At 46.5% G+C, this 14,065-nt stretch overlaps 1 protein-coding gene across 1 annotated transcript; it reads right to left on the reverse strand.

Annotated features, from left to right (window-relative positions):
- Positions 1-8,858: 8,858 nt before the first annotated feature.
- cideb (cell death inducing DFFA like effector b) lies at positions 8,859-13,871 on the reverse strand. The gene is given in 6 exon segments (XM_046319390.1): positions 8,859-9,312; positions 11,398-11,588; positions 12,003-12,161; positions 12,577-12,666; positions 12,668-12,701; positions 13,656-13,871. Coding segments are annotated over 6 exon segments (642 nt in total). The 5' UTR covers positions 13,682-13,871; the 3' UTR covers positions 8,859-9,170.
- Between the last annotated feature and the right edge of the window lie 194 nt (positions 13,872-14,065).

Below are 14,065 nucleotides of genomic sequence, written 5' to 3' on the forward strand. Positions count from 1 at the left end.
TCTATCCCTCTCTCTCCCCCTTCCTCTCTCTCCTCTCTCTATCATTCCGTTCCTGCTCCCAGCTGTTCCTCATTCTCCTACTCACTCATTTAGTCTTTTCACACCTGTCCCCTATTTTGTCCTCTGATTAGAGTCCCTATTTCTCCCCTTGTTTTCCGCTTCTGTCCTTGTCGGATCCTTGTATGATGTTCGCTGTGCTGTGTCATTGTCTCGCCCTGTCGTGTCTTGTCTCCTTCAGATGCTGCGTGTGAGCAGGTGTCTAAGTCTGCTACGGTCGGTGCCTTCCCGAGGCAACCTGCAGTCAATGGTCGAGTCTCCAGTCTGTCCTCGTCACTACGAGTGGATTTAAGTTTTTTCATGTTTTGTTTTCTTCTTTAATTGTCCAGGAGTTTTACTTTTGCTATTTACTGGAATAAAGACTCTGTTTTCGCCAAGTCGCTTTTGGGTCCTCATTCACCTGCATAACAGAAGGATCCGACCAAGAATGGACCCAGCGACTACGGATTCTCGTAACACTGCCGTCGAGATCCAGGGAGCTATGCTCGGCAGACACGAGCAGGAATTGTCTGCTGCTCGTCATGCCGTTGAGACCCTGGCCGCTCAGGTTTCCGACCTCTCTGGACAGTTCCAGAGTCTTCGTCTCGTGCCACCAGCTACTTCCTGGTCTGCCGAGTCTCCGGAACCTAGGGTTAATAACCCACCTTGTTACTCTGGGCAGCCCACTGAGTGCCGCTCCTTTCTCACCCAGTGTGATATTGTGTTCTCTCTCCAACCCAACACATACTCAAGAGAGAGAGCTCGGGTTGCTTACATCATATCACTCCTTACTGGCCGGGCTCGAGAGTGGGGCACAGCTATCTGGGAGGCAAGGGCTGATTGTTCTAACAATTACCTGAACTTTAAAGAGGAGATGATACGGGTTTTTGATCGTTCAGTTTTTGGTAGGGAGGCTTCTAGGGCCCTGGCTTCCCTATGTCAAGGTGATCGATCCATAACGGATTACTCTATAGAGTTTCGCACTCTTGCTGCCTCTAGTGACTGGAACGAGCCGGCGCTGCTCGCTCATTTTCTGGAGGGACTCCACGCAGAGGTTAAGGATGAGATTCTCTCCCGGGAGGTTCCTTCCAGTGTGGACTCTTTGATTGCACTCGCCATCCGCATAGAACGACGGGTAGATCTTCGTCACCGAGCTCGTGGAAGAGAGCTCGCGTTAACGGTGTTTCCCCTCTCCGCATCGCAACCATCTCCTTCCTCCGGCTCAGAGACTGAGCCCATGCAGCTGGGAGGTATTCGCATCTCGACTAAGGAGAAGGAACGGAGGATCACCAACCGCCTGTGCCTCTATTGCGGATTTGCTGGACATTTTGTCAATTCATGTCCAGTAAAAGCCAGAGCTCATCAGTAAGCGGAGGGCTACTGGTGAGCGCTACTACTCAGGTCTCTCCATCAAGATCCTGTACTACTATGTCGGTCCATCTACGCTGGACCGGTTCGGCTGCTTCATGCAGTGCCTTGATAGACTCTGGGGCTGAGGGTTGTTTTATGGACGAAGCATGGGCTCGGAAACATGACATTCCTCTCAGACAGTTAGGGAAGCCCACGCCCATGTTCGCCTTAGATGGTAGTCATCTCCCCAGTATCAGATATGAGACACTACCTTTAACCCTCACAGTATCTGGTAACCACAGTGAGACTATTTCCTTTTTGATTTTTCGTTCACCTTTTACACCTGTTGTTTTGGGTCATCCCTGGCTAGTATGCCATAATCCTTCTATTAATTGGTCTAGTAATTCTATCCTATCCTGGAACGTTTCTTGTCATGTGAAGTGTTTAATGTCTGCTATCCCTCCTGTTTCTTCTGTCCCCTCTTCTCAGGAGGAACCTGGTGATTTGACAGGAGTGCCGGAGGAATATCATGATCTGCGCACGGTCTTCAGTCGGTCCAGAGCCAACTCCCTTCCTCCTCACCGGTCGTATGATTGTAGTATTGATCTCCTTCCGGGGACCACTCCCCCTCGGGGTAGACTATACTCTCTGTCGGCTCCCGAACGTAAGGCTCTCGAGGATTATTTGTCTGTTTCTCTTGACGCCGGCACCGTAGTGCCTTCTTCCTCTCCTGCCGGGGCGGGTTTTTTTTTTTGTTAAGAAGAAAGACGGTACTCTGCGCCCCTGCGTGGATTATCGAGGGCTGAATGACATAACGGTTAAGAATCGTTATCCGCTTCCCCTTATGTCATCAGCCTTCGAGATTCTGCAGGGAGCCAGGTTCTTTACTAAGTTGGACCTTCGTAATGCTTACCATCTCGTGCGCATCAGAGAGGGGGACGAGTGGAAAACGGCGTTTAACACTCCGTTAGGGCATTTTGAGTACCGGGTTCTGCCGTTTGGTCTCGCTAATGCTCCAGCTGTTTTTCAGGCATTAGTTAATGATGTACTGAGAGACATGCTGAACATCTTTGTTTTTGTCTACCTTGACGATATCCTGATTTTTTCACCGTCACTCGAGATTCATGTTCAGCACGTTCGACGTGTACTCCAGCGCCTTTTAGAGAATTGTCTCTACGTGAAGGCTGAGAAGTGCGCCTTTCATGTCTCCTCCGTCACTTTTCTCGGTTCTGTTATTTCCGCTGAAGGCATTCAGATGGATCCCGCTAAGGTCCAGGCTGTCAGTGATTGGCCCGTTCCAAGGTCACGTGTCGAGTTGCAGCGCTTTCTAGGTTTCGCTAATTTCTATCGGCGTTTCATTCGTAATTTCGGTCAAGTTGCTGCCCCTCTCACAGCTCTTACTTCTGTCAAGACGTGCTTTAAGTGGTCCGGTTCCGCCCAGGGAGCTTTTGATCTCCTCAAGAAGCGTTTTACGTCCGCTCCTATCCTCGTTACTCCTGACGTCACTAAACAATTCATTGTCGAGGTTGACGCTTCAGAGGTGGGCGTGGGAGCCATTCTATCCCAGCGCTTCCAGTCTGACGATAAGGTTCATCCTTGCGCTTATTTTTCTCATCGCCTGTCGCCATCGGAACGCAACTATGATGTGGGTAACCGCGAACTGCTCGCCATCCGCTTAGCCCTAGGCGAATGGCGACAGTGGTTGGAGGGGGCGACCGTTCCTTTTGTCGTTTGGACTGACCATAAGAACCTTGAGTACATCCGTTCTGCCAAACGACTTAATGCACGTCAAGCTCGTTGGGCGTTGTTTTTCGCTCGTTTCGAGTTTGTGATTTCTTATCGCCCGGGTAATAAGAACACCAAGCCTGATGCCTTATCCCGTCTCTTTAGTTCTTCTGTGGCTTCTACTGATCCCGAGGGGATTCTTCCTTGTGGGCGTGTTGTCGGGTTGACAGTCTGGGGAATTGAGAGACAGATTAAGCAAGCACTCACTCACACTGCGTCGCCGCGCGCTTATCCTTGTAACCTTCTTTTCGTTCCTGTTTCTATTCGTCTGGCTGTTCTTCAGTGGGCTCACTCTGCCAAGTTAGCTGGCCATCCCGGCGTTCGAGGTACTCTTGCTTCTATTCGCCAGCGCTTTTGGTGGCCTACTCAGGAGCGTGACACGCGCCGTTTCGTGGCTGCTTGTTCGGACTGCGCGCAGACTAAGTCAGGTAACTCTCCTCCTGCCGGTCGTCTCAGACCGCTTCCCATTCCTTCTCGACCATGGTCTCACATCGCCTTAGACTTCATTACCGGTCTGCCTTCGTCTGCGGGGAAGACTGTGATTCTTACGGTTGTCGATAGGTTCTCTAAGGCGGCACATTTCATTCCCCTCGCTAAGCTTCCTTCCGCTAAGGAGACGGCACAAATCATCATCGAGAATGTGTTCAGAATTCATGGCCTCCCGTTAGACGCCGTTTCAGACAGAGGTCCGCAATTCACGTCACAGTTTTGGAGGGAGTTCTGTCGTTTGATTGGTGCTTCCGTCAGTCTCTCCCGGTTTTCATCCCCAGTCTAACGGTCAAGCAGAAAGGGCCAATCAGACGATTGGTCGCATACTACGCAGCCTTTCTTTTAGAAACCCTGATTCTTGGGCAGAACAGCTCCCCTGGGCAGAATACGCTCACAACTCGCTTCCTTCGTCTGCTACCGGGCTATCTCCGTTTCAGAGTAGTCTGGGTTACCAGCCTCCTCTGTTCTCGTCCCAGCTCGCCGAGTCCAGCGTTCCCTCCGCTCAGGCGTTTGTCCAACGTTGTGAGCGCACCTGGAGAAGGGTGAGGTCTGCACTTTGCCGTTACAGGGCGCAGACTGTGAGAGCCGCCAATAAACGTAGGATTAAGAGTCCTAGGTATTGTCGCGGCCAGAGAGTGTGGCTTTCCACTCGTAACCTTCCCCTTACGACAGCTTCTCGTAAGTTGACTCCGCGGTTCATTGGTCCGTTCCGTGTCTCCCAGGTCGTCAATCCTGTCGCTGTGCGACTGCTTCTTCCGCGACATCTTCGTCGCGTCCATCCTGTCTTCCATGTCTCCTGTGTCAAGCCCTTTCTTCGCACCCCCGTTCGTCTTCCCTCCCCCCCCCCGTCCTTGTCGAGGGCGCACCTATTTACAAGGTACGTAGGATCATGGACATGCGTTCTCGGGGACGTGGTCACCAGTACTTAGTGGATTGGGAGGGTTACGGTCCTGAGGAGAGGAGTTGGGTTCCATCTCGGGACGTGCTGGACCGTTCGCTGATTGATGATTTCCTCCGTTGCCGCCAGGATTCCTCCTCGAGTGCGCCAGGAGGCGCTCGGTGAGTGGGGGGGTACTGTCATGTTTTGTCTTATATTGTCTTGTCATTATGCTTTCCCTTCTGTTCGTTTCCCCCTGCTGGTCTTATTAGGTTCGTTCCCTTTTTCTATCCCTCTCTCTCCCCCTTCCTCTCTCTCCTCTCTCTATCATTCCGTTCCTGCTCCCAGCTGTTCCTCATTCTCCTACTCACTCATTTAGTCTTTTCACACCTGTCCCCTATTTTGTCCTCTGATTAGAGTCCCTATTTCTCCCCTTGTTTTCCGCTTCTGTCCTTGTCGGATCCTTGTATGATGTTCGCTGTGCTGTGTCATTGTCTCGCCCTGTCGTGTCTTGTCTCCTTCAGATGCTGCGTGTGAGCAGGTGTCTAAGTCTGCTACGGTCGGTGCCTTCCCGAGGCAACCTGCAGTCAATGGTCGAGTCTTCAGTCTGTCCTCGTCACTACGAGTGGATTTAAGTTTTTTCATGTTTTGTTTTCTTCTTTAATTGTCCAGGAGTTTTACTTTTGCTATTTACTGGAATAAAGACTCTGTTTTCGCCAAGTCGCTTTTGGGTCCTCATTCACCTGCATAACATTTATTTCTTATTCTTATTCATCTTTTTTTAAACTGCATTGATGGTTAGGGGCTTGTAAGTGAGCATTTCACTGTAAGGTTGTATTCGGCTCATGTGACAAATACAATTTGATTTGATTTTAACTGATTTATAGGGATTTGTGTTCGAGACCACGTGAATGTTTTTGGTCAATGTCGTTTTTGGTACAAGCCTGGAAAAGATAGCACTGAGAGACCTTGGTCTGTAGATGCCACTTGTTAAGTTTGGTCATTGGGTTCCAGAGGAGTAGTGTTTTAAGTGACTTGCCTAGTTACATACAGGTTAAATTTACCATCATGCACATTTGGGTCCCTCCAGGCCTTATTATCTCACAGGAATTTGAATTATTTCAGTAAATTGGCGGAACCGGTATAATAATAATAATGAACCAGAACTAATACAACAGGGTTTCACCAGCTTCACTCCTGAACCCCTCATTGTTTATTGTACATCCGGCAGTAGCCTATATTACATTCTATATTCATTATAGTAGGAGTTCGGTGATGACCAAAGGAAGACCGAGTTAGCTCTCCTAACATACAGATCAGCCACCCTAATTGATTTATAATTTAACTTGGCAAGTGAGTTAAGAACAAGTTCTTATTTTCAATGACAGCCTAGGAACAGTTCTGCCCCTGCCTTGTTCAGGGGCAGAACGACAGATTTTTACCTTGGCAGCTCAGGGATTCAATCTTGCAACCTTTTGCTTACTAGTCCAACGCTCTAACCACTAGGCTACCTGCCGCCCCAATGCCAACACCACCATGCCCGGCCTCCCTCCCTGGCCCAGATCACTTCCCTCCCTCAGGGCCTGCTGTATGAAGCGAGTAGGGCATTCACTCCGAGTTGACTTCGAGATAGCGTGGGAAAACTACCAATGCGTTTTCCTTGCTCAGCATCTTTCCATTAGCAGCTTTTTACAGCAGCCATTAGGGGTCAGCAGCCATGTATCAGGGCAACCAGTCCTCTATATATTCTGTGTGTTTTTGTATGTGCTGTCCTGTAATTAGTTTCATTGACAAGTTTTAATAACACAATGCACATTTTGGTGAAAACAACCAATATAATATTTTCTTGTCTATATCTGAGGTCAGGGTGGGGTTCATGGTTCAGCGGCTGTGCTACGGGATCAGCTGGGATACAGAGGAGATCTGCGAGGCACGCAGAAAGATCTGCAGACCAAACCAGACGCAGGAGAAAGACAAAAAGGAGAAAGAGGAGAAGGTATTGGAGGTGCCTCGCCTCAGTAAGGAGGATGACGGGAGTAACAGGAGGGAACATTCACCCGTCTCTTTTCTTGCAGGGCCCCAAAGCCCTCAACTTGCTCCGCACTCAGTGGCGCCCCCCACAGCCACAAGGTAAAACCTAGAAAACCGAAACAAAGCCCATGAAAACAACGTCAAACCCCACATGCTCTATCAGGTCTCTGCTGTGGCGGAGGTTCGATCGTAACAAAAAGCCTTTGAAGGAGGAGCCCCATCGTCTGCAGGCCCTCACCAGGCTCCACATGAAGTACATCCGCAAGTGGTTCTGTAACCAATGCTTTTCGCTCGCGCTTTCCACTGGGTCACAGCCCAATGGTCTCCTGTCGTCACAGACAGCTCATTCAGCATCTGACACCACCACTGCCACCACAACGTGACAGCATGGACAGACCACCACCGAAGAAGACAATGGTTTCTCAGGCAGATGATGTCGAGATCATAAACTGCAGCTGCAATGGTAACCATGACAACCCTGCTAACACCACCCACCAGATTAAATCAAGTTTGGAGGGGAAGGAAGTAGAGATAGAACCACCTGAAGTACAGAAGAAGAAAAAGATGAAGAAGAAAACACAAGACCAGATCTGGAGTTAAGCGATGCAAAGAGAAAGGCAAGCATTCCGCAAACTGAAGGAGGAGCGAAAAGGGGTGGGGATCACAACATTCATAAACAACCCACGGAGAGGAACAAGCTTTCAAAATGGGCCCGTGGCCGAAGAACAAGACCATGGCCCAGCTGGAGCTCCTGAGACAGAACTGTTAAGGGAATTTTTATCAATGATTAATTATGCATACATTTTAATCAGGACTGACTAATCAGAATACTATTATGTTACTGTATATGTATGAATTTTCTTTTTAATCCTAGTACTGAATATAATGTGTGTAAATATAATCAAGAATTAGAACAATGACTGTCTGTTCCATGGTAGAAATGAATGAACTTATAGCCAGACTGGCTAGAAGGCTTATCTACACAAGCTGGCCTTGGCTCGGTCATATATTATCTTAATAGGGAGAGACGATGTGAGAACCATACAGCCATTGTACTGGAACGGAGATGACACGGGCTAGTAAGTTGAAACTGTAAAGCCTATGTCTCTTTTCCTTTTACCTGTTTGAAGTGACGATGGAGAAAGGAAGCCATGCGTATTGAGACACTCCCCTGCTATAATTTTACTGGAGAGGCCTGGAGGGTGCTGAAAATGGACTGTTAGGCTACATGTTAGGAGTTGTCACGAATAAGACAGCATTCTGTTGTATGTTACAAGCTGTTGATTATGTTAATGATGAAGTTCTACAGTCTGCTGTCATTTTAGCACTACTAACGTCCTGTTCACATGGTTCCTAATTCAAATGTCAATTCATGTTTCAAGCTCTATCACAGGTTTGTGCTTGGAAGTTTCTAACTATGTCATTGATGTTCCTTGTTTGATATGTTCAGCGTGTAAAGAATAGGGGAAACTAGCGACAGCATAAGTGCGTTCCAATAATCTCCCCTTCCTCCTGAAGCGTTCGCTACTCCCCACGAAATGTAAAGCATTGGATTGATGTACTTGGAGTGCCAGTCATTTTCTTTCAAATCCATGAAGGGAAGTGAACATGTGCTCACTTCGGGAGAGAAAGATTACGGATCAAATCAAATCACATTTTATTTGGTCACATACACATATTTAGAAGATGTTATTGCGGGTGTAGCGAAATGCTTGTGTTCTTAGCTCCAGCAGTGCAGTAATATCTAACAATTCACAACAATAGACAATTCTGAGAGTAAAAGAATGGAATTAGGAAATATATAAATATTAGGACGAGCAATATCAGAGTGGCATTGACTAAAATACATTAGAATAGAATAGAGTATATACATATGAAATACATATGAAATTAGTAAAAATGAGTAAAGCAGTATGTAAACATTATTAAAGTGACCAGTGTTCCATGTCTATGTATTTAGGGCAGCAGCCTCTAAGGTGCAGGTTTGAGTAACCGGCTGGTACCAGTTTAATATTTGATAATGTTGTTGGTAATATTACTCAGTATATTCACTATCTGACCTCATACAGTGCTTATGCAGTCTGTGTCCTTGCCTTTTGGCAGATCTTGTGTGGTCACGAGTAAGAAAGTAATTCACTTATATATAGCCTAATTAAAGGTACAGCAACTAAAGGCTCATATTAAATCGTATTGGTTCCTCAAGTGCTGGTCAGGTTTCCTCATACCCTTCTATGAATGAACAGAACTGTTTCTCCTTGTTCTGCAAGTGGGTGTCTGACAGTGGACTGAGTGGATGTAGCAACTGAACGCATTTATTAAACACAAGATGAGACAGTGATTAGAAACTACAAAGAAAGTGAAAAATAATGCATACTCAGTTGTAAAAAATGAATTGCTTCTATTTGTGGACTTCGTGGTACATTCTCAGAATTGTTAGAGAAAGATAAGTCCTATTTTACAACTAACCTTGTAAAAAATCTAAGCAATGTGTAATTATCCTCCTGTTTGATCACAACTCACAACCTTCCATAACTCAATCATAAACATACACTCAAGTTAGGATTGATTTGGTCATTAGAGAGCGGTCGGTCCCAGTCCTGCCTTAGTTCCAGTACTCTGTGGCCTGCACCCTCTGAGGCTGCCAGAACTCTGCTCCCTCGATTATCCGCTTGATCAGATTGGCTGAGGTGATCAACATGTGACCTGCCATCTGGAGGAGGTTAGAGGCCATGCGGAGGGCCTCTCTGAGAGAGAGAGAGAGAGAGAGAGAGAGAGAGAGAGAGAGAGAGAGAGAGAGAGAGAGAGAGAGAGAGAGAGAGAGTGATGGGAAGTAGGAGAGAGAGAGAGAGAGAGAGAGAGAGAGAGAGAGGGCGGGAAGTAGGAGAGAGAGAGAAGGAGAGAGGGAGGGAGAAAGAGAGGGGGGGTGAGTGAGTGAGAGAGAGTGACAGGAAGTAGGAGAGAGAGAGAAGGAGAGGAGAGAGGGAGAAAGAAGGAGAGAGAGAGTGAGTAAGAGGGGAGAATTACCATTGTTACAGATACAGTGAATTTGGAAAGTATTCAGACCATTTCTCTTTTTTCACATTTTGTTACATTACAGCCTTATTCTAAAATGGATTAAATAGTTTCCCCCCTCATCAATACATACAATACTCCATAATGACAAAGCACTAACCATTTTATTTTAATTTTAGCTAATTTATTAAATTAAACTGAAATATCACATTTACATTTAGTATTCAGACCCAGTTCTTTGTTGAAGCACCTTTGGCAGCAATTGTTTTTACATTTGACCTTTGTTTAACAAGGAAAGTCAGTTAAGAACAAATTCATATTTTCAATGACCACCTAGCAACAGTGCCTTGTTCAGGGGCAGAACAACAGATTTTGTACCTTGTCAGCTCGGAGATTTGATCTTGCAACCTTTTGGTTACGAATCCAACACTCTAACCACTAGGCTACGCTGCCAATAGGCTACGCTTGCCTCAAGTCTTCTTGGGTAAGACGCTACAAGCTTGGCACACCTACATTTGGGGAGTTTCTCCCATTCTTCTCTGCAGATCCTCTCAAGCTCTGTCAGGTTGGATGGGGAGTGTTGCTGCACAGCTATTTTCAGGTCTTTTCAGAGATGTTTGATCGGGTTCAAGTCTGGCTGGGCCACTCAAGGACATTTAGAGACTTGTCCCGAAGCCACTCCTGTGTTGTCTGGGCTGTGTGCTTAGAGTTGTTGTCCTGTTGGAAGGTGAACCTTCGCCCCAGTCTAAGGTCTTGAGCACTCTGGAGCAGATTTTCATCAAGGATCTCTCTGTACTTTTCTCCGTTCATCTTTTCTCCCAGTTCCTGCCGCTGAAAAATATACCCACAGCATGACGTTGCCACCACCATGCTTCACTGTAGGGATGGTGCCAGGTTTCCCCCAGATGTGATGCTTGGCATTCAGGCCAAATAGTTCAATCTTGGATTCATCAGACCAGAGAATCTTGTTTCTCATCTGAGAGTTCTTTAGGTGCCTTTTGGCAAACTCCAAGCGGGATGTCATGTGCCTTTTACTGAGGAATGGCTTCCGTCTGACCACTCTACCATAAAGGCCTGATTGGTGGAGTGTTGCAGAAATGGTTGTCCTTCTGGAAGGTTCTCCCATCTCCACAAAGGAACTCTGGGACTCTGTCAGAGTGACCATTGGGTTCTTGGTCACTTCCCTGACCAAGGCCCTTCTCCCCCGATTGCTCAGTTTGGCCAGATGGCCAGCTCTATGAAGAGTCTTGGTTGTTCCAAACTTCTGCCATTTAAGAATGACGGAGGCCACTGAGTTGTTGGAGACCTTCAATGCTGCAGAAATGTTTTGGTACACTTCCCCAGATCTGTGCCTCGACACAGTCCTGTCTCGGAGCTCAACGGACAATTCCTTCGACCTCATGGCTTAGTTCTTTCTCTGACATGCATATAGACAGATGTTAGCCTTTCCAAATCATGTCCAATGAATTGAATTTACCACAGGTGCTCCAATCAAGTTGTAGAAACATCTCAAGGATGATCAATGGAAGAAGGATGCACCTTCGAGTCTCATAGCAAAGGGTCTGAATACTTATGTAAATAAGGTATTTCTGTTTTTTACTTTTAATCAATTTGCTAAAATTTCAGAAAAACGTTTTGTGCTTTGTCGTTATGGGGTATTGTGTGTAGATTAATGAGGATTAAAAAACAAACAATTTTAGAATAAGGCTGTATGGTAACAAAATGTGTATGAAGTCAAGGGGTCTGAATACTTTCCAAATGCACTGTACATCTCAGCAGGCTGGAGACGTCCTCCCATCCCCTTCCTCTCCACTTACCTGAGGACTTTTTTGGGCCCCAGACATTGGAAGTCAGCGCTGACGGAGTACCGGCCTGAGAAGGTGCCCTTCACATTCAGGGAGCCAAACACGTCCTTGGGGTTCTGCCGGTACAGGTCAAAGGTCACCCGGGCTATGTCTTTTCCTGTCCGCGACTGGTTAGGGTCCTGGCCTTTGGAGAGCACTGCACCCTGTGGGGTTAGAGTAAGATATGAGGAAAGGTGAGAGACAGCGACATGGTCGGTGTCACCGTGTAACCGAACCGGGAAAAACTCTGGGCATTTAATATTTTCCTGATCAGGGCCCATATCCACATAGCGACTCAGAGTAGAAGGGCTGATCCAGGATGAGCTTCGCCTTTCAGATCAGAATTAATAAGATTATATGGACAGATCCTATATCAGCACTACTACTCTGATATGCTTTGTGGATACGGGCTCAGGTCACGTGATAGGCCTAGAGGAAAAACTCAGGGCCCTACTCATCTCGCTTGGCAGCAGACATGGGTGTATATACCTGCACATACTGTCCAATCACTAACACAGGTCAGACGAAACAAATGATCATGTCCAGATCACGACAGAGACAGACAGTGTCAAACCCACCGGAGGAGGTTTCCATGTCTGTCCAGGTTCCAGGGCCATGAGGACAGTGTTGTCGGGCAGATACACCAGGAAGTCTTCAGAGTCCACCACTGTCCCGTCCTCCTCACACACTAGCACCACAGCCAGACTGGACAGGCACAGCATCAGGGCCTGACAGACCTGGGGAAGCAGCACAGAGAGACATGTTCAGAGGACAGACAGACACAGTGTGGGTATTTTGTAGGCACAATTACATTCTCCTTTGGCATTCACTCCATGGTTCTTTGTAGCTCAGTCGGTAGAGCATGGCACGTGTAACGCCTGGGTAGTGGGTTTGATTCCTGTGACCACCCATAGGTAAAATAACCAAAAATCGGCTTTTTGTTTTCATACATTTTTACGATATAGGCCATCTTGACTTTGTGGCTGTGGTAACTAGGGAAAACCCTGTATAATTAGAGCCCAGAGCTTTTACTGGTAAAGTCAGATGGTCCCGAAAAATTCCTGGCCTTACTCATAATACTCCCCCCCCCCCCCCTTTTATTTAGCTTATTTAATTTAACAAAAAAAATCAACATGTCTTTCTTTCTCTCACCCTCTCTCTCAGCTCCTCCAGGGTAGCTGCTGTGACACCTTTCCTGGTGCCCCTGTCATGGGAACACACCCTGAATGGTCTCTGGGGGGGCCGGGGCCAACGACCACACCCGCCTCGTCACAGACCTGTGGAGGAAAAGGAGGAAGAAGATGTTCACAAGGCCAAATACTGCCAGCTTGAGGTAGAATTTGCCTAACCTGGTCCGAGTTCTGTTCATGCTCTCTAACCAATGCCTACAGACATTGACATTTGTCACGCTAACAGATCTTAATCAAGCTAGAAGTTGCCCTGTTCTTGGATCAGTTTACCCCACACACCAATCTTAACCTGAACCATGAAGAGGATATACAACCTGGCCCTGTATCAGTGGTTTGGGACAACTTCTACCTATTCCCTAGTCCATAGATACACAGATAACACATTTGTACTGCACATCATTTCATCTGGCCTAGGAAAGCTACCATAAGATTATAGTGCAGAACAGATACAGTGATACAACTGTATCTCTATGTTTAGATGTCAACTAGATATGTTGCTATGGTTTTCTAACGCGTTCTGTAATATGTACTACTGCTGCTGAGGTATAGTATCTCGTGGACAGACTACGTCATTCAGGATCTGACTAAATTGCGCAAGATTTGAGTTCTGGGTTAACCGAGATTAGCTGAGGTATAATGTGCTTTAAGGGCCCTGTGTGGGCTGAGAGGGATACAAAAAGAGATTGAGACTGATTGGAAGACAGAGACAGATCAATCCTAGCTTCATCTGGTGGAGACAGTGTCTGTTTGACAACAGCGGTTTGAAACAAGTATAGAAAACCATTGCTATTCTAACTGCCAGTCCAACTTCAATTAAAGCCCTCAATGATACACATTTTCCAGTGGTTTGTTGCCATTGTGCCTTCTTGACAAATCTCTTGGCACTCAACAGCGTACACCTTTACAAGTACAGTGATAGAGTATTGTTAGAAAACTCAGATATAGAAAACTCAGATATAGAACAATTGATTGAAAAATGTACACAAAATGTGTGAGGGAAACATTATCCAGACACAGCTATTAGGAAGTAAGTGTACTTGCTTTATTAATGATGATGTTGACTCCATATCCCAGTCCCTTTCTTTCCTTCGCTCTCTTCTTTACCTCCTGTTTTTCCTTGTGTTGTTTTGGTAGCGTTGGTGCTATGTCGACTCTGATTCTGAATGTGTCTGACCCAGCTAATTCTTTAGGACAGACTTTGCCCTGATGAATCAGATACAAGACACATAGGGCAAAGTTCTCTGTCTGTGTGTGTACATGCGTGTGTGAGAGAGAGCTGGTGAGAATTGAAATGAAATTGAATTTCATTCAGACAGAGAGAGAGAGAGAGAGAGAGAGAGAGAGGGAGAGAGAGAATAACACTGGCCTATATCATTGACTCCGCCATGGCATTAAATCTACAGTTGGATTTTTTTTTACATGATATCAGCACAGACTTTTGTTTTAATTTA

The sequence above is a fragment of the Oncorhynchus gorbuscha genome, linkage group LG21 (assembly GCF_021184085.1).
Source record: "Oncorhynchus gorbuscha isolate QuinsamMale2020 ecotype Even-year linkage group LG21, OgorEven_v1.0, whole genome shotgun sequence".
Lineage (NCBI taxonomy): Eukaryota > Metazoa > Chordata > Actinopteri > Salmoniformes > Salmonidae > Oncorhynchus > Oncorhynchus gorbuscha.